At 41.9% G+C, this 25,523-nt stretch overlaps 2 protein-coding genes across 2 annotated transcripts in view; both read left to right on the top strand.

The window, feature by feature from the left end:
• Positions 1-18,532, top strand: part of LOC145412422 (uncharacterized) — a 341,290-nt gene extending 322,758 nt beyond the window's left edge. The window contains exons 2-3 of the mRNA XM_080282307.1: positions 18,225-18,467; positions 18,524-18,532. Of these exons, the coding sequence (XP_080138433.1) occupies positions 18,225-18,467; positions 18,524-18,532 (252 nt within the window). The remainder of the gene's footprint in view (positions 1-18,224; positions 18,468-18,523) is intronic.
• Positions 18,533-18,542: 10 nt separating this feature from the next.
• The window catches only part of LOC145412583 (uncharacterized), a 449,765-nt gene continuing 442,784 nt past the window's right edge, over positions 18,543-25,523 (top strand). The window contains exon 1 of the mRNA XM_080282490.1: positions 18,543-18,820. Within this exon, the coding sequence (XP_080138616.1) occupies positions 18,543-18,820 (278 nt within the window). The remainder of the gene's footprint in view (positions 18,821-25,523) is intronic.

Raw genomic sequence — 25,523 nt, 5'->3', positions numbered from 1 at the left:
CCGCCCACAAAACCCACCAACCAGAGCCGGATGGACACAGTGAGAAGGACCATCATGCAGTACAGAAAAGCTGTCATGAAAATTCTATAGGAAAGAGGGAAAGGAAATCTTATTCTACATTATCTACTAGAAAATGAAAGTAACATTAAGTCAGCATTATATACTGATGTTCGCGGCTGTATCACATTGACTCAAAAAAAAGAAAAAATAATTTGTAAACACTACAGAATTGTATTATGCAGGAGTGAACATACCTAACTTGGGGTTTGACGACAGATACTTATCAAAGCGATATTTAAAGGTTAGTACTGTATCATAGCTTACTATAGTGGAGGGCAGTTTGTTATATATATATTTACAACTCAATTAAAGAAGAAATACTGTACTTAGCTTCGTGTGACTGAGCAGGCGTGTGAAGAACGAGAGGGATGGAGGAAGGGAATGGCTAGATGGGAGCGAGGGAGGGAAGGGGAGGAAGGAGGGATTTTAATGGAAGTAGGAAGATAAAGTGGAGATAAGGTGAAGGGTAATTGACAAGGAAGGGAGAAGAGGATTAAAGGGTGAGAGAGAGAGAGAGAGAGAGAGAGAGAGAGAGAGAGAGAGAGAGAGAGAGAGAGAGAAAGCTGAGGTAAGGTAGGAAAGAAAAGAAGACTGACAGGGGGAAGGGCAGGGAGACGGAAAAGGAAAAGAATAAGAATTATGCTAATAAGATGATGATGAGGATTCTCTCTCTCTCTCTCTCTCTCTCTCTCTCTCTGCGTATGTCTATTTATGTTGGTCTGTTTATAGCTCTACCACTCACACTCGCAATAGAATATGCGGAGGCGAACTTGCCATTCCTGGAAAACAGATAATTGACTGAGCGACTATTTCAGGCTGGTGCGGCTAACAGACAGATTGACAGGTAATTTGGAAGGCACAGACAGACAGACAAAGACAGATATAAAATTAATAATTATAAAATGAAACAAATATACGGAAATAGTGTATGATAAAGCATTGGCAATATACAGAAGGACAGATACAGATAGGTGTAGGCTACATAGGTCAGCTGATTGACAGAAAAACACTGACACACACACACACACACACACACACACACACACACACACACACACACACACACACACACACACACAAACACACGACAGACAGATACTGACAGACGGACAGACAGATACTGGCAGACGGACAGACAGACAGACTGATATTGGCAGACGGACACACAGACAGACAACTCACAGAGATAAAGCCCATGTGAAATAGTGGACCCTTCCGAGAGATACTGTAGATTGGGTGAAGATGGACGGGAATATTGTTAACTTCCTTCAGGGGTGACACGGTAGGGGAGAAAGACAGACATTAGTTGGAGGTACAGAGAGGTATAGACAGACAGATAGACAGGTAGGTAGACAGATATACAGAGACACAGATCGACATATAGATAGACAGATGAATAAAACTCAAACTGACACAGGATGCAATAATAATTATATAGATACGGGAAGCATTAGTTAACATGGAGATAAAAATAGTGAGACAGGATGCAATAAAACTGAGAGAAACAAAGATACTGGCAAAAAATAATACAGAGAAGTATAGATACTGATATAAGATACAATAATACAGAGACAGAAGCGGATACAAGGAGGAATAAACAATAATAGATAAAAATACCTAAAAGTTGCGCTGCAACGCCAGGGATGAAATAATAGATATACCATTTATAAAGATAAGGACGAGATACAAGATACAATTTAAAAAACTGGAGGCAAACACACAAACACATAATGCAATATCTTGAGAGAATGAGAGAATAAACGATAGTATATATATATATATATATATATATATATATATATATATATATATATATATATATATATATATATATATATATAGACAGACAGACAGACAGACAGATAAACAGACAGACTGACAGAGAGAGAGAGAGAGAGAGTGGGAACGCACAATGCAGTGTTGCAAGGCCAAGGACGCAATAATGGGAAAATATATGAAGCAACACGGAAGTAATGCAGGCAGGTGAAAGAGGGGTCAGATTATTAACATTTTTACAGCCATGAAGTATTTTGCACTGTATTTTTGTCAACACCTGAGGAAAGGATTCTAACTGGAGGGGCTAGATAATGCCTTCATTAACTCCATTACCAGGGTACTCTCAAAAGCTGAATAAAATCATCTAGTGCTAGCTCGAGAAATATGAAAGAGGCGTTATTGTTAGGTAGGGATTAAGGCTCCTGTGTGTGTGTGTGTGAGAGAGAGAGAGAGAGAGAGAGAGAGAGAGAGAGAGTAAAATGTGGAGGGAATACCAGGAGTTAGGGTGGTAAGATAAAAGTGGAGCGACGGGAAAATGGAAATGAGCGGTGGAGAGACAGGGTGGAAGAGATGAGACGGTGATAGACGAAGGGAAGGAGAACGGGAGGAGAAGCACGAGGAGGGGAAGGGGAAGGAAGGAGAGGGAGTGGAAGAATACAGCGAATATAATAGTAGAGGGCTTAAGCTTAGGATTAGGACTAGAAGGAGGAGGAAAATGGAAGGGAAAGTTAGAGGAGGAGGGAATGAGGGAGGAAGAGTATGAGGGAGAGAGGGAGTAAGAGGATGAGGGAGACAGAGAGGAAGATTATAAGGGAGAGAGAGAGGATGAGGATAAGAGAGAGGAAGAGCAAAAGAATACGAAAGGGAGAAAGAGGATGAGGGAGAGGAAGGGGGAGAAGATACGATAGGGAGGAAGAGCATGAGGGAGAGGAGGAGGGAGAAGATACGAAAGGGAGAAAGAGGCTGAGGAAGAGGATATGAAAGAGTGGAAGCGAGGGAGAGGATACGAAAGGGAGGAAGTAGATGAGGGAGAGGATACGAAAGGAAGAGGGTGAGGGAGATGAAACGAAAGGAAAGAAGAGGATGAGGGAGAGGCCGACACATGGAAGTTGATCCTGCAATGCACTTGGATTTTCCTGGCTGGCACAGCTCAGATTTCCGCTGATCCGTTCCCCCACGGTCACTATTTTGTTTACTTCACTCGTGCCACAACAAAGGTATTATATTCAGCTTAGGCAACACCTCCATCTAATCCTTCCATTCCGGAAAGTTTCTCGTACGGAGGAAAGCAGTGTCTGGTAGCAAAAGATGATAAATAAGTAAATAAATAAATAAATAAACAAAGACATTAAGTACAAATGAAGTCCTCCTGTGCAAAGGTAAACGATGAAAACCTTATCTCACTGGCAGTGTATTACCTCCTTTTCATTTTATTGTTAATACTTTCAAATGATTTTATTAAGCAAAAGAGAAAACAATGGAACTAGGAACGCTAAATACAGTGAAGGCAGTATTGAGTGAGATTTAAGAACGTCTTATTTTGTTCGATATTACAAAAGACGTTTTCATTTAGCTCGTAAGAAAGACCCAAGCGGTAAAAAGCTGACATGTTGAAAGTATTTTCCATTTGTGTAAAAACAAAACTGAAGTTGTTATGATGAACACAACATTGCGAGAGGAGAGTGAGAGACTAACTAGGAGACAGTATGAAAGCTGGATGGTTCGATGAAGGAGAAGGAGACCGGAAACACTGTGAGATGATAAAGTAGGAGAGTATAATTATGAGGCACGGTGATTTGTTGTGGGAAAATGGTTTGTTGCTGAACAGAGACAAAGAAGCCTGCAGATTCTTATTGTCGAAGCTGTCCCTAACAAGATCTGGCGTCAGGAAACGGACAAGTAAATAGGCAAGACATCAACGGTGTAAGGAATTTGCGGAACGACTCCACTGGGACAGTACCTTATAAAAATTATCAAAGAGTCTGCTCCGTCAGGAGGATCAGGGTTAAGCAACAACAACAGAGGGATGTAGGCAGAGAGACTGACAGAAACAACTAGAAAGACAAACAGATAGAAAGACAGAGACAGAACTGGATGGATGTAAGGATGGTTAAAGGTGGACAGATAAAATCCTGACCGGCATAGATGTATGGATAAAGATTATCTCTACACCTATGTCAGTCCATCTGTTTATCTATAAATGTGTACGTCTTCCTGTATTCATATATAAATTTGTATGTCTCTCTCTCTCTCTCTCTCTACATACAAATAGAAAAAAGATTGACAAAGACATGATCATCATTGACAGACAGGTAGATTTATAGACAGACAGGCAGATGTACGGATGTATGAACTGATACATATATCTATCTATCTATTGCCTGACGCCATCATCCCGTAAGGGGTGGCCATTTGACTTTGAAATATTTGTTTTACAGGGAGGGGCACTAACCCTCCACCAACTCACTTGTTGACACGTAGGGAGCACGTATGGTCTGGTTATATGGTTACCACCCAGCGCTGTAACTGGTTTCTTGGCTTGCAGGAAACCATTTGGCTTGTCACTCAAAGTAAAACCACCTGTAAAGGAAAGAAAAGCAGTAAGAAGTGACAGGAAAGATGGGAGAAATGGGAAGAAAGGGGGGCAGGCACAGAAGAAGAATGATAAAGGCTAAAGAAGAAGTAGGCAGCACTACATCAAGTGAGTGGATGATGGTCGCCACCACCTACCACTACGATGCTGAGACAAAAACAACGTTCGACAGGCAGATATGCGGATGGGCAGACTCAATATAGTCACAGATAACATTTCGGGATAACCCAGTTAGAAGGAAAATGGACCTAGTTGACCAAGCATGCATGTGAAAGCGACTGTTGATTCCCACCTAACTTCCACTATATTAAATCCAAATAACGGGTTTGTTTAACGACGAAAATAGAATCAATTTTTCACGGCCAAAACTTTTTTTATGCGTTCATCGAAAAACTCTGGTAGTGGCGTTTGGCGATTATTCAAGTGACTGGAGCTACGGTGACGTGAGCTGCAACTGAGAGCTGGAAATCTATCTGCCTGTCTATCAACTGCCAGACACCTGATTCTAGAGTTCATCCATGATGGCCGCGATAAAACTGGCTCAAAGCTTCTATCTGAAAACCCAGTTCATCTTTATTTGACTCTCTCTCTCTCTCTCTCTCTCTCTCTCTCTCTCTCTCTCTCTCTCTCAAAGTAACTGTTTATGTATCTACCTACAGTATATTTATCTATCTGTCTGTCATTCTTTCTCTCTACCCCCATCTATCCATCCGCGTCTTTCTACCCATTTCAGTACTAGATGCTTCATTCCCATAGTTCACCTGGGAGGTAGTACGATAAAAATGCATTAAAGCTCTTATATCCGTCTATCTAACTAACGATCTATATTTCTCTGTAATTGTCTATCTGTATGTCTGCCTATCAACCTATTTACCTACCTATCTATCTACCTGTGTCTATCAGTTTATCTATTTATGTGTTTGCATTAATCTCTCTCCCTATCTACTTACCTATGCATATCTATTTATTTGTTTATACCTATCTATCTACTTCTTTATCTATCTATCTCCATCTACATAATGCAAATGCCCGATCCCAGAGTTCATTCAGGCTGACAACAAGTGCAATATCATCTCGCCTTTCTCTCCCCAGTCGCTCCCACTCCCTCCCTCCATTTCATGTTATTTTCCTTCATTTGCTGTTAATCAATCTGTCTTCCTCTTCTCATCCTCGGTTTTCTCATCCTCCCACTGCATCCTTAATCTCCCTCCCTTCAACCTTCCACCTCATCCTCGCTGTTCCTCTCATCATCATTCTACCTCATCCTTGGTTCTCCCCTTATTCCTTAACCACATCCTTGGCGTTCTCTTCATCTTCCACTTCATCCTCAGTCTTCCCCTCCCCACATTTCCATGTCATCCTCGCTCTGCCTCTTCTCATTCGCCTGCTTCAAATTTAGTTTTCTTCTCATTCTTCTACCTTATCCTCGGTCTTTTTTTCCTCACCCTTCAACTTTGTCCTGGCTTTCTTCTTTTCATTATTGGTCTTTCACTCCTCATTTCTCCACTTTGTCCTTGGCCTCCTCATCCCTCCACCTCGTTCTCAGTCTGACGCTTCTCATCGTTTCACCTCATCCTCATTGTTCCTCTCATCGTTTCACCTCATCCCCATTGTTCCTCTCATCGTTTCACCTCATCCCCATTGTTCCTCTCATCGTTTCACCTCATCCCCATTGTTCCTCTCATCGTTTCACCCCAACCCCATTGTTCCTCTCATCGTTTCACCTCACCCCCATTGTTCCTCTCATCGTTTCACCTCATCCCCATTGTTCCTCTCATCGTTTCACCTCATCCCCATTGTTCCTCTCATCGTTTCACCTCATCCCCATTGTTCCTCTTATCGTTTCACCTCATCCCCATTGTTCCTCTCATCGTTTCGCCCCATCCTCATTGTTCCTCTCCTCATCCTTCCACGTCACCCTTGGTTTTCCTCTTCTCCTCCCTAAATCTTGTCTTTCTGTGTACCTCTCCTCACCCTCCCATCAAATTCACCTGAGCCAATCCATCACACAGTAACCATTTCTCTCTCGCGGCGCTGAAGTGTCACCGATCATTGTTGTGGTGTGCCTGTCATGGGGGAGGGGGGGGGATGGAGATTAATGTAAGCACCAGAATGCAATTTGGAGGGCAACACTAAAACGGTTATGGACGAAGAGAATTTTTGGATATTTTATAAATATAATACCCCTGCATGCCTGCTTACCTATCCCCCCCCCCCACCTTTTCCTCTCCGCTTCTCTCACGAGCACCAAAATTTGAGACCGGGAACTGGATTATACAGTGACGGTTTCATATCTATGTTTGGAGCTTTCTAGCTCTGAAATTATATACTGTATGTATAGATGTAGAGAGAGAGAGAGAGAGAGAGAGAGATTCCATCTCCTAGATAAACTTCCGTGAGGTCATATGACTGAGGAAGGAAGTATGCAGGAAGCAGATGTGATCAGAGAGGTAATAGAAGGTAAGTGGCGAGCTGGGAGTAGAGAGGTGGAGGGTGAGTGTAGGTGGCCTTATACTCGTTATTTCCTTATAAGTTTTGATCTACAACACCTTTTCCTTATAAGTTCATCTCCACTACGGTACATTTACATCCTCCTGTATTCTCCTTAGCTTACGGTACAAGGTTCCCCATCTAATTTTCCCAACAGGTTCTAACTGTATTTGGCCCTTTAAGAAGCTCTTGTTTTCTCGTCAATTTAGGAGCTTCTCTGGCAACTCTTCCTTGCTTTTTAATTTCTGTTTATGACACATTATTATTCTCCTTTACTTTAAATTATGCAAACTGCATCGGTATTAACAGGATGTCAACTACTTTACAAGAAAATATTATTGTCATGCAAAATAATCTGCTACGGAAAAGATGAAAAATGCCTCCTAAGAGCACGATAATGCAGCAGTTTGTGGAAGTACAGTGTAGTTTGCCCTTTTCTCAATTACTTGGAGTTCTGTGGCTATTAGCCTTTGTCTGCATCTGCTTCACTGATTGTTTCTCGCACTTTCTTTTATCAGGCCGCTGTGTTTGCTCTCCTTCTCTGTGTTTTTCTCTGTTACGCTCATAAACACATTTACATTTACTCTCAACTCTCTCTACCTATTATTGATGCACAGCGTCACCTCTCAGTCTGTCTTTCTCTCTCTCTACTTCACCCTCTCTCTCTCTTTCTCTGCCCAGCGTCACAGGCACTTACGATAATCAAACTCGCTTCACTCCACAATCCAGCGCTGCCTTAAAACTCCTCGCTCGCAACTTAGCCTCCACAAGGACCAAAAAGTCGCCTTAGAGTGAGCAAACAGCGATGAAAGCAAAAGGCAGGGTGGGAAAGAGTGTGTGTGTGTGTGTGTGTGTGTGTGTGTGTGTGTGTGTGTGTGTGTGTGTGTGTGTGTGTGTGTGTGTGTGTGTGTGTGTGTGTGTGTGTGTGTGTGTGTGTGTGTGTGTGGAGAGAGAGAGAGAGAGAGAGAGAGAGAGAGAGCCAGGTGGAATGTTAAAAAAACGAAGAGGAATAAAAATAATGATAAAAAGGAAGACGCTGCATATAAGCAGACTGATAGGGACACAAAGGCATATTATGTAAAGATAAGCAGATAAACTATGGGGTAACGGATAACAGAGAAAATCAATTATCCCGAAGCCTATCCGTTTATCTCCATCCATCGAGCGCCTCATCAATCCATCTATCTGTCTATCTTTCTACCTGTCTTTCTTTTTATCAATATAGCTATGTCACTATAAACATACCGCTATACATTAGTTTTTGGTCGATTCATTATTCCATCTTTGTCAACAAGTAAATAATCTTAGTATATCTACTTATGTAAATTTGTAAGTATTGAATGCTTGTATGTATGTATATGTATACTGTACATGTACATGCGTATGCATGTACATAATTACAGTATCTGCATATCCATCCATCCATCTATGCATAAGCCACTCAGACAGGTCGAGGAAGCGAGCCTGCCTGATTGATAGGAGATCCCTGATTACCCTCCCACTCCCCAAAACCAGAAGAGAATCTGGTGCACTGGAATAATTTCGGAAAGAATCGAGATAATGAAAATGAAAGACGACTGGAATCTCTCTCTCTCTCTCTCTCTCTCTCTCTCTCTCTCACACACACACACACACACACACACACGCACACACACACACACACACACACACACACACACACACAATGTCTACCTCTCAATCTCTACCTATATATGTTTGAATGATGCTGAAGGGTACAGATAATTTTTCATTATCAGTAATTACCTGCAGTCCTTACGGACCTAGGTTCGAATCCTGGCTGGGGCAGGGAACAGTTTAAGGATTTGATCTGGTAAATTACCAATATGCTGGGAATCGAACCAGGGACTCTCAGATAAGAGCCAGGCAGCTCTTTAAATCAGGCTTTACTGATCTACCAGAAGACCCGCCGACATGTCATAAAAATACCCCCGCTAATACCAATACACCAGTCCTGTATGAGACAGCCCTAGCATGTATTCAATATGGACGGTGGGTGTTAGCGCCGAAGTGGTGACATGTAGAGGTGTATGGTATGTAGGAGGACTGCTGGGCCTTGATAGCAGGCTGTGAAGCCTATGCCCAGAGTCGGACACATAAAAAAAAAAAAAAAAAAAAAAAAAATGTATTATCTTTTCCATCTATCAATTTTATCTAAATTTTTCTTTCTCTCTCTCTGCTTACATCACTGTTTATCTATCTATTTCTCTTATCATTATCTTTATCTTTATTATTTGGATAATTTGGGACGCTGATGTGAATGAAAAATACAATCATGGGCTACTTTTGCAATATGATACTATCTCGCTATCTGTCTGTATGTCTGTGTCTCTGTGCCTGCTGTCTTTCTGTCTCTGTGCCTGTCTATCGATCCATCAATTTTTTTTGTCTATCTATCTATCTACCCTGTCATTCTATCTGTCTGTCTATGTATTCCCTGACCCTATATTTACCGCGTTCACAACACGAAGATTTTTTTTTTCCCCCCAAGATGGTATTATTATCTGAATCAGCATTTCAACACCCATTTCCACGACCATATCCTGACTCAGCCACGGTCTTTTCTCCCATCCCAGTCTGGTAATGTACTCTTCCATCCTGCCAGCATAACCCGGGGCTTTCTATCTTCCTTCTGCTCCCCACAACACACACCCCTGAGTGGTGCTTTGTGAGCAATAAACCCTTATTATCCCTCGTACTCAAATCCTTTTAGGTCGCATTAGTTGGAGCCATTTAAATCACTAGACCACCAGGTGTCCATCTTTTTTCTATATGGTTCCCACCCAAAGCTATGGCCCAAATGGTTTTCTGGAGTACACAAAAATATCTGGCTTGCCACAATAGAATTCCTTGAAGGTTACACAAGCTTATAATTATAGAGTAAGTGGATGGTGGCGCTCCCACCTACCCCGACAATATTATTAAATGCAGCGGGTGTGGCGTCCACCATCTGCTCACTGAAGATGACTCTATAATGAAAGACTTATTATTATAACCATTATCATCATCATCATCATCATCATCATCATCATCATTATTATTATTATTATTATTTTATCATTATTATTATTTTTCAGTATTATTATACCATCATCATCATCATCATTCCCATACTTACCTAGTTCTCTCATTCTCCACTCGGTATGAATGTATATACTATTCTTACTCTGGACATGAATGAATATTGTCAGAGTGTGGGAGGGAGTAATCTTGGCATCCACAGGGGTCTTGCACAACAGAGGGAGCATGCAAAAATAACACTTAGTATGAGACCTGCAGGCAAAATAACAATACATACGAGACTCCTTCCCTGCGCCAGACACACACACACACACACACACACACACACACACACACACACACACACACACACACACACACACACACACACACGGTATAATAACACGCATAATGGTTTTCAATAATGCACGTCCCATCCGTATTTTGGGAGGAATATTATCTTCCTCTTTAAGTGCATGTCGCTTTTACTGTTATTCTCTTTGGCATGGTGCGTCTTGTGGACCTTCTTCCTCGGTGATTTATTTTCGATATTACCTGCTAATAAGCTCGTTGTTATTCATACCTTTTCTTTCTTCTTTTTTAAAATCCAAACTGGTGTATGGCAGTATTATATAAGGGGATATTAAGATGAAAAGAAACCGCTGAGGAAGAGGTGTTATGAAATTTCCCAAACGGACAAGAATTACCCCCAAAATTCATCACCCAAGCATAAATGAAATTAGGGCGGGTGCGAGAAAGTGGAAAACCAGGTGGACAGGCATGGCAGTGGGGTATATGAAGGAAGGTGGTCGTCCTGGGAGAAGGGGTTGTGGAAAAGAGGTTGTGGAAAGAGGGGTCGTAGGAGGTGGGGTCGTAGGAGGAGGGGTCGTGGGAGGAGAAGCCGTGGGAGGAGGGGTTGTGGGAGGCAGGGTGGTGAGAGGAAGGGTGGATAGAGGGGGAGTTATTGTTTAGCAGGGACTGAAATAGGGATGCACCGAATACTACGAATGGAAAGCTGATATCTGCAGGTGTCTATGAATGAGTACTTACCTTGATCATTTGGCTACGGTAGCTTGTGTTTCTGGCCAAATGACTGGCTGGCGACGATGATATATTTGATGATGCTTGGAATGGTGATGGTTGTAGCGGTGATGGTGGTTGTATATGATGATGGTAGTCGTAATGTTGGAGATGATGGTTGCAATGGAGGTAATGATGGATATGGTGGTGATGATGGTTGTAATGGTGATGACTAAAAGCAATAATGATTGTAATGGTGAATGTGGTAATGATGATGGTAATGATGCTGATGACGGCGGTGATGTGCAGGTATGACAATGATAGTGTTATGGCAATACTGTGGTGATAAGGATCCGTATGCTGTAGTTGGTGAAGAGAATCATGACAGATGTGGTGAAATTTAAAGACTGTGTGTGTGTGTGTGTGTGTGTGTGTGTGTGTGTGTGTGTGTGTGTGTGTGTGTGTGTGTGTGTGTGTGTGTGTGTGTGTGTGTGTGTGTGTGTGTGTGTGTGTGTGTGTGTGTGTGTGTGTGTGTGTGTGTGTGTGTGTGTGAGAGAGAGAGAGAGAGAGAGAGAGAGAGAGATAAACGTTAAAACATATAACAGTGACACATAAAAAAAATGATAATAAAACACGAAATACAACTATTGTTTTCTAGCAGGAATGATGATGGAAAACGGTCAAACCTACAAAAAAAAAAAAAAGGCTAGAAAAAATCCCTAATATCAGAGGCTGTGATATCAAAAGTACAGAAAACTTGAGATCAAAAAAGTCATGTTCGTGTGTATCTGCAAAATTTTCCTCTCCATCACCCTTCTCTTCCTTTTCTGTTACTCTTTCATTTTCTCCTCCTCCCCTCCTCCTCCTCCACTTCCTTCTCCTCCTCCTCATCGCCATCATCATCATCATCATTATCATCATTACTATCCTGCATTCTGTCTTGTAACATTTTTTAGGTTATTAAGTATAAGTGAATGATGATTGAAATAAGTCAAAGTTAAAAGAGATAGAAAACACAATATCCAACTTCTCTCTCTCTCTCTCTCTCTCTCTCTCTCTCTCTCTCTCTCTCTCTCTCTCTCTCTCTCTCTCTCTCTCTCTCAGAAGTTTGATGGAGAGGCTGAAATAAAGCCGAACTGAAGAACTATCCCCCGGAGAGGATCAACAAAGAAATCCTCGAGATTACGAGAAACTTTATAAGCATATAAAGGAAGTCGATTAGAGAGAGAGAGAGAGAGAGAGAGAGAGAGAGAGAGAGAATGTTGATTTTGTTAGACAGCTTATATTACAGCTTAATGAATTCGCTGAGAAAGAAAATAAGCGGATTGTGAAAGAGGCTCGGCTGGACAGATAGACAGATAGATAGATAGACAGATAGACTGACAGACTGATAGACAGCTACATATACATTGACAGATAGGCAGATAAACATAACATAAAAAGGAAATAGGTAAATTGACAGAACAAGTAATGATGAACAAAGACTCTCAGAAAGACAGACAGACATAGATATTCAGAGGTGAAAGCACTAAGAAAGGCAATGAATTAAAAGCTGGAGTCATCATTTCTGCGTGCACTTTATGTAGACTCAAGGCTAGGGTTAGTCAATAGAGAGTGATGATGGCAATGACGTACGATTGCCTATTATATATGGTATTATCGCAAGGTAGTACACATGGCTATATGAAGGTAATCATCATTAACCACTGCTGTTTCACTGTTCATGAAGCCTTCTGATGACTTTACCCAGCTTTGGAGGAGACATCTGTTACTGAAGAGGTTAATGATGGCTATATGTCACAGCTCCAGTTTGAAAATTCTCTCCTGAACCGAATAAAAATCATCTCGAGTTAAAACGAGTAATATACAAAAGAAGGCTTCCGTCTGAAAGTGTAAAAGGTCAGAATTAAGTTAAAAACATCTCTAGCATTACCCATATACCTGGTTCTATAACTGTGGGAAAACCGGTAACGCAGCTTAGTGGTAGCATTATTTTGCATTATTCTCTAACATTCTACGGGCTTAACAGCTGACATGAACATAAAAAGGTGATTAATAACGATAACTGAATGCATTTCATTTGTTCTACTTTTTAGTTAACCTGAGCTTTAAGAGGAATCTGAGCAGAATTAGTGAACGTAAAAATACTGAACTTCGTGAATCAGCGTCGAATAAAAGAGATTAGGTTACTGAACGTGTTAACTTCTACCCCTCTTAACCTTTTTCATGAACAGGTGCAGCCAGCTGTATCATTTCAGGCCTCAAAGAAGTACACACACTGAGGCAAACTGACAGAAAAATATACATAGAGACAGACAGCCAGAATTTTAAATACAAGAAGAGACTGACAGACAATCACGTGCGCGCGCGCGCACACACACGCACGCACACACACACACACACACACACACACACACACACACACACACACACACACACACACACACACACACACACACACACACAAAGCCAGACTGACAAAGTAATTTGGTAAACAGATACAGAAAATGGCATACAGAATCAGATACACAGTGTAGCAAGCACACAAATTCAGACATCAAAGACAACGACAGAAACAGACCGAACTAGATAGCACTCAGAAAGCGCATACCTCCACCAATGCCACTGCCATTAAAAAAAATCCGGATCCGGATCCGACCCCAAATTTAATAAATTCTTTCTTGGTTCATGGCTCACTTTTCCACAAAATTTCATGGAAATTCATTGAGAACCTTTAGAGATATTGTGCGGGTTACTCAGGATCCGGATTCGCCCCCAAATTTAATAATTTCTTCTCGCCCATGGCCCACCCTTCCACAAAACTTCATTAAAACCCGGTCAAAACTTTTCGAGTCGTCTTGCAAACAAACAAACAAAAGCGGACAAAAACATAACCTTCCTGTCGGAGTGATTTATAGGTACTCAAACAGACAGACAGGGAGACAAAGAAACAGAAAAGCGTACAAATAACCAGAAAAACGTACTAATAGAGACCAAAGCTTTATAATGAGTGATGAGGGCAAGAGGGAGGTGGTGATGGTGGTGGCGGCTCGCCTCGTGTGCTGTTTAATCTCACGAATCAAAGAAAAACCCAGTGAAAGTTGTCAAAGGAGGTAATGAGGCGGGTTTGGAGGTTGGAGGTTCGTAAGTGGAGGCTGGAGAGTGAAGAATGGAGGTTGGAAGTTGGAGAGTAGAGAATGGAGGTTGGAAGATGGAAAGTGGAGATTAGGATGAAGACTGGATGTTGGGGGTTTGGTTGCGGAGGTGAGAGGCTATGAAATGGAAATTGGGGACTGGGGAATGAAAGATGGTGGCTGGGGAGTGAAGGTATGGGTTGGGAAGTGGAGGTAGGAGGTTGGGGAATGGGGGATGGTGATTGGCGAGTGGGGGTTAGAGTTGGGAATCGGAGGTTAGAGTTATTATTTAGAGTTAATATTTAGGATAGAGCTATTATTATTTAATTTATCATTATTTATTAATTGTATATTTTTTACTTATTTATTAACTTTTTTATTTATTATTTATTTAATTTGAGGTTGTGCTCTGAGTCGAAGGCTGGAATTAGGGTATGAAAATCGGGAACTGAGTGTTGGAAATTGGGAGAAGGGAGCGGAAACAGGGAGTTCGTGCTGGAAATCGGGAGTCGTGACTGGGAGCCTGGGGGGTTGGAAATCGGGAGTCGGAGGTTGGAAATCAGGTGTCGGATGTTGGAAAACGGAAATCGAATGTTGGAAATCGGGAGTCGAATGTTAGAAACAGGGAATCCGATGATGGGAGGTCGGGAATCGGATGTTGGAAACTGGAAATCAGGTGTTGGAAATCGGGTACCCGGTGTCGGGAGTCGTGCGCCGAAGCTAGAAATCGGGAATCGGGTGTTGCTAATCGGGAATCGTATGTTGGAAATCGAGTATCAGGTGTTGGGAGTACGGTGTCCAGTGTTGGAAACTGTGAATCGGGTGCTGGAAATCGGGAGTCATGTGATGCAAGTCGGGGAATCAGAATTAGAAATCGGGGAGCCGGATGCTGGGAGACTGATGTTGGGCTAACGCATACCTAAGGCCTGTTCAATCTGGTGTGAGAGAGGAGAGATAAAGAGAGACGCAGACCAATCCTCTTGGAGAGAAAGAGAGAGAGTGAGAGAGAGAGAGAGAGAAAGAGACGAACAGCATACATACGTTCATGGAAGAGCAAGGTTAAATAACTGTTAAAGAAGATATACCGTATTCATAATACTCGTCCGTACTTTATGTATACTCTCTCTCTCTTTCTCTCTCTCTCTCTCTTCCTGAAAAGTGACAAATACAGAATCACAATAAGAGACCAACCCATATCCTTGCACCTCCATCCTTCACTGACAGACCCACCCAGTTGTAACATCTCGCACACTACATTACCTTACTTTCCTTCAATCCCTTGCCCTCCCCTCCTCTCCTTTCTTCCTTCCTCCATTCTCCCCCTCGCCCTCCTTTCCTTTTCTTCCATCATTTCTTCCATCTTTTCTTCCTTCTTCCTTTTTTCCTTCCTTCTAAGCTACGCACCTGCCACCGTCTAAAGACTTCTCGTGGGCTTGGAGATTCCCTTCATCTCTAGAGGATTTGACTAGAATGCGTGTATGTATGATTCTCCTGTTCCATGCCACATTTCCCTGAGAGAGAGAGAGAGAGAGAGAGAGAGAGAGAGAATTCTTGTTCCACCTCATTATTCTCTTTCGTATGATATCTGTATCTAAAATCTACATCAACTGCTTCATTACGAGAGGTCCTAGTGATATCGTCTGTTTGTAAAAAGAAAATAAATTAAAATCAACATAGTGAAGCGGTTCTTATAGGCTGTCTGTAAGTTCTTCATTCACAAAGGCGTTAGAGAGCTGAACTGCTTCGTCAGGAGGTAGGGATGAAAAATATATATATATATATATATATATATATATATATATATATATATATATATATATATATATATATATATATATATATATATATATATATAAGGAGATATAAAAGGCACCATCGTTTTCAATATAATTTCTGTGAGTAATTAGTCTATAAGAAAAAACTAGTGTACCATCTGATGAATAATAGTGGTAAGGAAATAATGATAGGGAGCCATGTGATCATATAAGACTACAGCGCTTAGTTACGTATGATCAAAAACGAAAGAGAGTTATTTCTGCTACGCTTTGCATCTTAAAACATCGAGAAATTTTTGAAAGCCTTTACAGTTTTTCCTGACCTGCCTTCAAATGCCAGTCTCGCTCACTTGCTTTGATCCCTTCCGTCCTTCCATAAAGTTTACACACACACCCACACGAACGCTCTCTCTCTCTCTCTCTCTCTCTCTCTCTCTCTCTCTCTCTCTCTCTCTCGTCAATGAAGCGTCGATTGTTCCTCTAATGTCATTTCCGTGTGGGGTTTCCATTTAGGTTTGTGTGTGTTGGGGGGAGGGACATTTTCATTCATCCTATCTCAGTGTGAGTGAAGTGTGTGTGTGTGGAGAGAGAGAGAGAGAGAGAGAGAGAGAGAGAGAGAGTGTGTGTGTGTGTGTGTGTAATTCACCGGGTCGGTCAGGATCACTTGATGGTCGTGATTGTCAGCTTTTACCCTCCCGGAAGGGAGCTGGGAGCTCATATAGTCCGATCTAAGGGCAAGGCTGTGACCTTCACACACGCACACACCCGTCCCCTTGCTCAAGGGGGACAGTAACCACCCACTTCGTCAGTGAAACTTTTCGCAACCAGAGCGAGGCGCGAACTCCCGTCCACCAGTTGGCAAGCGAGAACGTTACCACTGCACCAGCGAGCGGCGTGTGTGTGTGTGTGTGTGTGTGTGTGTGTGTGTGTGTGTGTGTGTGTGTGTGTGTGTGTGTGTGTGTGTGTGTGTGTGTGTGTGTGTGTGTGTGTGTGTGTGTGTGTGTGTTTACAAAACATAAAGGAGAGATGGTTGAGGGTGAGGATGAGGATGTTCATGGAGGGATCGAGGGGGTAATGTACGGAAGAGTGAGGATAATCATGGTGGGAACGAGAGGATACTGATTGTAAGGATGAGTGAGGATGCTGGGAGCGACTGGGTACTGCCTGAGGGGAGTGAGGATGTTCATGGTCCGAGCGAGTGGGTATTGATTAAGGATGGGTGAGGATATTAATGGAAGAAGGGAACGAGAGGATACTGTAGGACTGTGGAGAGGAGCGAGGAAGAAGCTAAAGTCCGGTAAAGCTGAAGCGGGATTGGGTGAGCCACAATATAGTGACATGGCCGCGAGAGTCTGGGAAAACAAGAGGGGCAAAAGTTTGGGCTTGTTCTCTCCTTTATGAGCGACTCCCCGGGGCCTCAGGCACTTCCCCAGCCCACCCTCTTCTCCCTTACAGACTTACCCCCCCTCCCTTACATCCCCAACCCTTCTCAAACCCAGTCCCCCTTCCCTCACACCCACACACAATGACCATCCTCCACCATTTTTGTCACATTCACCAAAGACACAACTTTCCTTTAGTGACAACTTCTTCTTGTCGTTTTTTGATGTACTTCATTAATATCACCCTTTGTCTAACTTCGGTCTACAAAATATGATCAAAAGTTTTTGTATAAAAGTATGGCCCTTGTCAATAGTACTCTGATGAATCTTCCGTTGTGTGTTCCTGATCCTAATGTTGGATCTACTCCCATCGCATTTATCAGTGGGAAATAAAGAGTTATGATGATGATGATGGTGATGATGATGGCACAGTTTTTTGGATAAAAGTATAATCTTTCATAACATGTACCTATATGGATTTAAAATGAACACATATGGGCAAGCGCCGTCTGTTGGCAGAGCACAGCCTTTTATTATTATTTGTTAATTTATCAGTTTCACTGAACCTGATAACCTGTATTTTTACCTTACTGATCTCTTTTTTAGACTACTCTTGCTACTACTGGGATTAAATAATTCACTTTACGATACCGTTTTCGAAATGGTGGCAGGGTGTTTGATAATCTTTCATAATCTCTTACCGTACTGATTCCTGATAACATGTGGACTTATCTTACTGATTCCTCCTTCCCCTCCCCCAGACTCATCATACCACACTGATCCCTGAATATCTGCAGACTTATCATACTAATTGCCCGTTCTTCCTTCCACCCCTCCCCACATACTCTTCCTGACAGGGTGGTGGCCAGTCCTTGAACTAAAGGTGTTATATACAGTCTTCATTATTCTTATTTTACTACCTGATCCTGATAATTTACTGACATCATACTGACTCCTCCTTCTTCACCCTTCACAGACTCTGCTGCCTAACCTGGTGGTGGCCAACCCTCGCCTGTCGGACCTGTGGCGAGCTGGAACGACGTTCATCTCTGCCCTGGAGTGGTGTCAGCCCATCCTAATCCACGACGACTCCCCTCAGGCCCTGCAGCTGGCACACATCGCATCCAGGGACCACCACTTCGAGACCGTGGCCCTGTCACTCTCCGCCAACCTCCCACGCCACCACTTCCAAAACCGGCTGAGCAGTATCCTCCACACGGTGCGGCGGCTCATCTTCGTGTCCGGGACGGTGAACTTCGCTAAGGTGGTGTACAGTCACGGTGAAGACCTGGACATGTTCAACGGAGAGTACATCTGGATCCTGCTCGACATCCCGCTCCCCCGTAACCTCTCAGAGTCCCTGCGTCCCGGCCTGCTTAGTCTTCGCCCGGATTTTTTGAGAATCCCCCCAAAACAGTTACTTGTAAACTTTGTTAAATCGTCAATATCTGTGATATCGGAGTTTTTCAAAGTAACCAACATGACCTCGTCGGCCACGCTGGCGACGTCAGCGCCTATACAGTGTCAAGTGCCTTACAGAAATCTGTCCACCAGTCAATTTGAATTACACAGGTAAGTGACCTCAGTATCGTATTTATGTACAAATCATGAGTATGTAAGGAAATGAGTATGAACAGTTTACCTTGGTAGTTAACAAAATGGTTTCTGTTATGCAATGGCTGCTGAAATGTCTCTATTAAATGAAACTCAAGTGTATGGGACATACCGGTATGCCTGTGGGATGGAGTTGTTTAAGGCTTCAGTGATGAGTGGATGGATGCAAGGCCCATTTCAGCAGGCGCTTTGTTGATAAGGCACATTAATTTTGTTTTCCTGTTTTTAGCTACTGTCTTTCCCATTATCAGTGTGGAAAAGATTTAAGGATTAGGAGAAATCATGAGTGCAATGATTGTAAAAGGTTAATGGGGTATGAGGGAGTGCGGGGTGGGATGGAACGAAAGATTCGTTATCAGGCCAGGGATAAGGAGTATACAGTAAAGTGAAATGACGTTTGAGGAAGTATATACTTCATAAATACAATATACTGGGTGGGACAGAGTCAAGGAATGGAGCTAAGTACAAACAAGATTACGCTGGTTTAGAAAATGCATATCTGAATATATAAAAGGATGATATTACTTCAACTACAGTAAAGTGAATAAGAGACGGATCGGTTTAGGCAGAGCGTGATGGAATGAAGGGAGATTCAAGATAAGGCTAATATCTTATCAACAGGAATGTATGCATAAATATATATATATATATATATATATATATATATATATATATATATATATATATATATATATATATATATATACATATATATATATATATATATATATATATATATATATATATATATATATATATATATATATATATATATATATATATATATATATATATATATATATATATGTTGAGAGAGAGAAAGAGGGAGAGAGAGAGAGAGAGAAAGGAGCTGTTTGGAAAGAAAGACTGGAACTAGATACTGTAAGAATAAGGTACTGTACAGTATACTGGAAGGAAAACTGGATTGAAATGATGGACTGCAGGTGATCGGGATACAACTAACTGGTGTAAAAAGGAAGCGTGAAATGGGTGAAAGATTGGAACTGAAAAATGATAAAAGAAAAACATGTGTTAGAAAGAATATGGAAGACGGGATGAAGAATTAGTAAAACTAAACAAAAAGGCGAACGCTGCAAGGTAGAGTGAAAAAGAGGGGAAAAACTGAAACTTGACAAGCATGAGGTTGAGTAAATTTTAAATGGTAAGAAAAACGGATGGATTAAAAGACTAATAACTCTCACAAGGATGAGGGCGTGTATGTTAGGTAGTAGAGTGGAATGGGTAAAAGGCTTCTAGCTGTGTAAGGATGAGGCCACGGGGTCATCACTTTGTCGCGGTAACCTTGAATGAGATATGCCGTCAGTCGGATAAATCAACAGAAAAACATATGCACTGGTGATGGAGAAAGGCAGAATCAATTTAGTCGCAGCCATTCAATAACCCGGAGTTCTTGAATCTTGTATGTCATTATATAAAAATTATACACATAAGTACGTATTTTCATGATGATGGTTCAACATGGACCATCGCTGGCGAAGTATGAGACCCGGCTTGACGTCTTGTGTTTTTAATGTACATGTAACACTGACTTTTCTTTTTGTAACGGCATGTAAAGCCACTTTTACCTTGACTTCGTTTGTTCCAATCATTTACTTATTTTGATTATTCGTATTAAAGTCCATAAATTAGTTTGTACTTTCGTGATTTATTTTATCATACGAGATTTCTCTTAATTTTTAACTGCCTGGTGATGAATAAACTTTCACTGAAACTATATCACATTTAGGAAACAGAATGTGCTTCAATCAAGTTTTTCTTTCTCTCTCCATTAAAAGATTCCCGATTCCTAAAATGATCGTATTTTATATATGCACTGTATAGCAACTAAGAGTAAACTGTCAGTCCCATTTTACCTCTTGGAAGATGTTGGAGTCCTATGCTGTGTTACTATAGTCCAGAACATTTTAAAGGTAAGTGACCAGCCTACGCCTTTGGTGCTGATTATATGAAAGGACAGACCTTCCCTCAGGTCTTAGGGATCCAACTGATGAACACAACATCTGACTTTCAGCCCAAATAACCAGACCACCACGCGGATTGGTGATTAATTCAATGTACCACCTCACTGCAATCCTTCAGATAGTCCTTTACTACCAAACTGCACAATGAATAAGTAAATACATAAATAATAAAAATATCACTGCATATACGACCCTAACAAACCCTAGCCATTAGCTATCAAGAGTTGCGCCACAGTGTCTGAATAAGCCCTTCTCACCCACACACCCCCACCCGCCAACATCCCCCCGCAAACAGGCCACTGCGGCAACATTAATGCAAACCAAGCAAAAATGCTCCCCTGACAAAGACTTTTTATAACCCGCAACTCGTACCTAATGTCCAAATGCGATCCCCCTCTCAATGCTAAACCCAAGACGTGGAGCGAGTTTATGCCTCTCACTACGACGAAGTCATTACTGTTTTACTGCTACCGGCAGAGGAAATTGTCCAACTTAAGATAAACATTTCGAAATGGAGGAGTCAGATAAAACCTTCATTAAAGTATTCATTCATTGGAAACAACAATATTAAATTGCAAACTTATGTCATCGAAGTCAAGGAGTTAACCCTCTCATTGCGATGAATGATGTCTTGCTTTTTCCTTTTTACCATCCGAAAAACTTTATTCCACTCTACAGTGGCCTTTCTGAATACTGGGAGTAAACTCTCTCATTACCTTTTCAGTGCTGCGATATTCTGTTATGTTACTGCTACCGTCGGTTTCAGCTCAGATACGACGTCTTTGTAGTGAAGGGGTTCACTCTCTCATGACCGTCAGAACTCAATTGTAGTATTTTGTTCAAAATTCCAACTGACGGAAATAAATTATACTGACGACAGTTAGAGTGTTCATATTTTCACCATTAATCCCTTTATGGTCGTAACTACATTAGTGTTTTATTCCACTAATGACAGATGGCTTTATTCAGCCGAGAGCGAATCGTAGGAGACTGAGACCATTAACAGTACTACAACTAACAACAAACACGGCTCGTATTGACAAGCTTACAAGCTATTTCCTCAAGTTCACATTTTTCCTCCAGGAGAAACAAGATATGGGAGGAACTGCTAAACTTCCTGTCCTTCCTGCATAACCAAATCATACTTACAATGGGATCGAGGGAAAGAGAAGGGATCGAGGGAGGGAGTTAGGATGAGGGGATAGGGAGGAAGGGGCATGGGGAAGGGAGAGAATGTGAATGAAGGAGAAGGGGAAGGTGACAAAGGGGGTGAGGAAGAAGGGCAATGCGACATAGGGGATGAGGGAGAAGAGGGAGAAGGCCAATGAAGTGAGGGAGAACGGGGAGGAGGGAGTGAAAGAGGAGGGAAAAAGGGAGTGAGAGAGGAGGGAGGTGCAACAAAGGGAGTGAGGCTGGAAAAGGGGAAGGTGGGAGGACATGCATTACTTCAGGACACAGGAAGCAGGAGAGGAGACCCAGTGTCGATACGGCCCTGATAAATGGCACTGCACACGTCTCCTCCTACGCGTCCTCCTAGTTTACTTTCCAGTTCTTTTTCTTTACCAATTTTCGTTCTTCTTTTTTCCTTTTTCACGCGTCGCTTACGACGCTCTCTCCATTTTCTTTTCCATTTTCTTTCTTCATTTTTTTTCGCCTCTACGCTCTCCTGTTTTATCTCTGCTTTTCTTATATCTGTTCCCGCTTTGTACTGTTTTATTATTACAGTTTCTTTTTATTCGTCGTCTTTTTTCACTTCCTCTTACTCGTTCGTTTCACTGACTTTCTTTTTTATCGTCTTTTAACATTTCTTTTTCGTCATTTTTATTGTTACTTTGTCATCCCGGTACTTTACATACTCATCCTTTGCGTAGTTTTTAACAATGTCCCTCCTCTTTGTCACCAGTTATTTCTCTTCTTTTTCGTGGTATGCATTTCTCTCCTACCCCTTCTACTTTTCATACCTCTTCCTTTACCTCGTCCTTTTTGTATGCACAAACTTTCAGTGAAATACATCAGCAGATTTTTTAGATATCTGTGGACATACGAACAAACAAAAAAGGGTGAATACATAACCTCCAACTTCGTTGGTGAGGGTAGAGATACAATAAGAAAGAATATTTTGCGGCATTCGGTGAATGAACGAAAAATATGGAGGGCAGGTCACAAAACTGGTACGAGACTGTCGGGGAACTTTTGCTCCCGAGAAAACGTGTTCTCAAGAATATTTTACGTCTCTGTCTCTTGACCATTTGGTTGTCATATCTACGCTTTGTCATAAACGCCAATGTAGACCCATTAAAAGTAATAATAATAATAATAATAATAATAATACCAATAACAATAATAATAAATAATAATAATAATAATAATAAACAGCAACAACAACGTTACGAACACAAGAATATCCAAGGAAAACACTTCACACCTCCATTCACTCCCAAATCAAAGGATGCATATTCCCGTCTCCATCCCACACACTACTCAACCAAACGTCCACAAAATACACCGTAACGAAATGGGAGCACAGACCCCTTCCTCTCTTGCCGGCAATGGCCCCATAAATACAGCCCCATAATTCTAATTTATATCCGTGCAAGAGTCTTGAAATATTACCGTGATGTAAAATAAGGGGGATAAAATGGGGAGGTAACGAGAGGGAAGAGGATTAGTGTGATAAAGATGGGGAGTAAAGAGGGAAAAGCTGGTGATGAATGTGTTGAAGGGGCACTATTTCGTCCTGGATGTGATGATAGTGGTGGTTGTTGTAGTGATGGTGGTAGCTGGGATGATGATAGGTGACTTTAATGGATGTGATAAAGATGGAGAGTTAAAAGAGGGAAATGCTGAGGATTGATGTGTTGCAGGGGGTATTATTTAGATCTAGGTTTGGTGATGGTGGTGGTATTTATAGAGATGGTGGTAGCTGTGATGATGATGATGATGGTGATAGTAATGATGATATCAGTGGTAGCTGTAATGATGGTTGTATTAGTGTTTATGGTGGTGGTAGCTGTGGTGATACTGGTAGTAGTTGTGTCAGCTGGTTATGGGGTATGGATGATGGATAGTAAGCCCTTTGACTGCTAGAATTTCTCTCGACTGGAAAAATCGTCTGGTGTTAGCCTAAATATAATTCTCATTTTTTTTTATGTGTCCGACTCTGGGCAAAGGCTTCACAGCCTGCTCCCAAGGCCCAGTAGTCCTCCTACATACCATACACCTCTACATGGCACCACTTCGGAGCTAAAACCCACCGTCCATACTGAATACATGCTAGGGCTGTCTCATACAGGACTGGTGTATTGGTATTAGCGGGGGTATTTTTACGACATGTCGGTGGGTCTTCTTGTAGATAAGTAAAGTCTGCTTTACTTAAATTCAAATATTTAAACTGTTTCCTGCCCCAGCGGGGATTTGAACCTGGGTCCGGTGGGACTTCAGGCCACCTCTCTACCGACTGAGCTACCGCCTCACCCAACCAATATAAGTAGCTGAGAAGGGGTAGTCTGAGGTAGTTTTTATAGTCCTTGATCGCTGGGACTGTGCTCAGTTAAACAAAGTCTTCTAGTGTACGCCTGAACAAAATACTCAAAGTGCACTAGCCGCAGCGACTGTGGGTGTGCGTTGATGGTGACTGTGGCGATAGTGGTGGTTGTGGTAAATGGCTGATAAGGTCGCTGCTTAAGCTGTTGGTAGGTGGGTACTGAGAGTGGTGACGTTCGTGGTTATATGGTGACTGTTAAAGTTGGTGATAGGTCATTGTTGATAGGTGTGGTGAAGTGTTGGTTATGGTGGTTGCATACGATGGTGGGTGCTAAAGCTGGTGATGGATGGTTGCCGAGAGTGGTGATAATGGTTACAGTGATAGTGGTGGCTGTGGTACCTGGCTGGGATTGGGGCTGCATGAACTGGTGTTGATGGTGGTACTGGTAAATGTCAAGATGTCAGTAGTTAAGAGATGATTGTGGCCTGGTACGATATTACTTGTGGTTATGTTTACAGCGGTAGTTGTTGTTGTTGCTGTAATGGTTGCTGCGGGTCGTGAGAGCTTGATGTTGATAATAATGATCGTGGATGTGGGAATGGTGATGGCTGTCGTTGGGAGTGTTGTAGGTGATGATAACGCAAGCAAAAATCGGCAGAACTGAGATGTAATTATGTCAATTGTGGGGATGATGGTAGCTGTGGTAGCGACAGTTGTGGGCGATGACAGTGGCAGCGAAAACTGGTGGTAGATGGATATAATGACGCTGGTTGTACTAAGTGTGTTAGAGAGTCGTTGTTATAGTACGGTAGTTGTTAGAGCTGGTGGTACTTGGGTGTAGCAGTCGTGATGTTGGCAGCTAGGACAGGTGGTTTTGATGATTCAGCAAGTGGAAGCTGAATGTAGGTAGTGGTAGGATCAGGAGTGATAAGTGGTTATGATAACTGTGCTGAAAGTAGTGGCTATTAATTTATCTGTAGATTATTTCTAGCCCCTACTGTTTTCATCAGACTGTCTATATGCTTCTTTGTCTATCTATTGTCTACCTCTTTGCCTATCCGACTGTCTATCTGTCCATCATATTTTTCCCTTCCATGGGAAATTTTTGACAACTTTTGATCGCTGGAACTTCTGAAGATTATGTAAAAATGCTATGAGGGATAAAAGTTTGTGCGGTGAAATTCTCTCTCTCTCT

Source organism: Coenobita brevimanus, chromosome 93, assembly GCF_032717465.1.
Source record: "Coenobita brevimanus isolate Jiangsu-jjx chromosome 93, ASM3271746v2, whole genome shotgun sequence".
NCBI classification, from domain to species: Eukaryota; Metazoa; Arthropoda; class Malacostraca; order Decapoda; family Coenobitidae; genus Coenobita; species Coenobita brevimanus.
The sequence above is the reverse complement of the archived record's forward strand: the minus strand, read 5'-3'. Positions and strand labels throughout refer to the sequence as shown.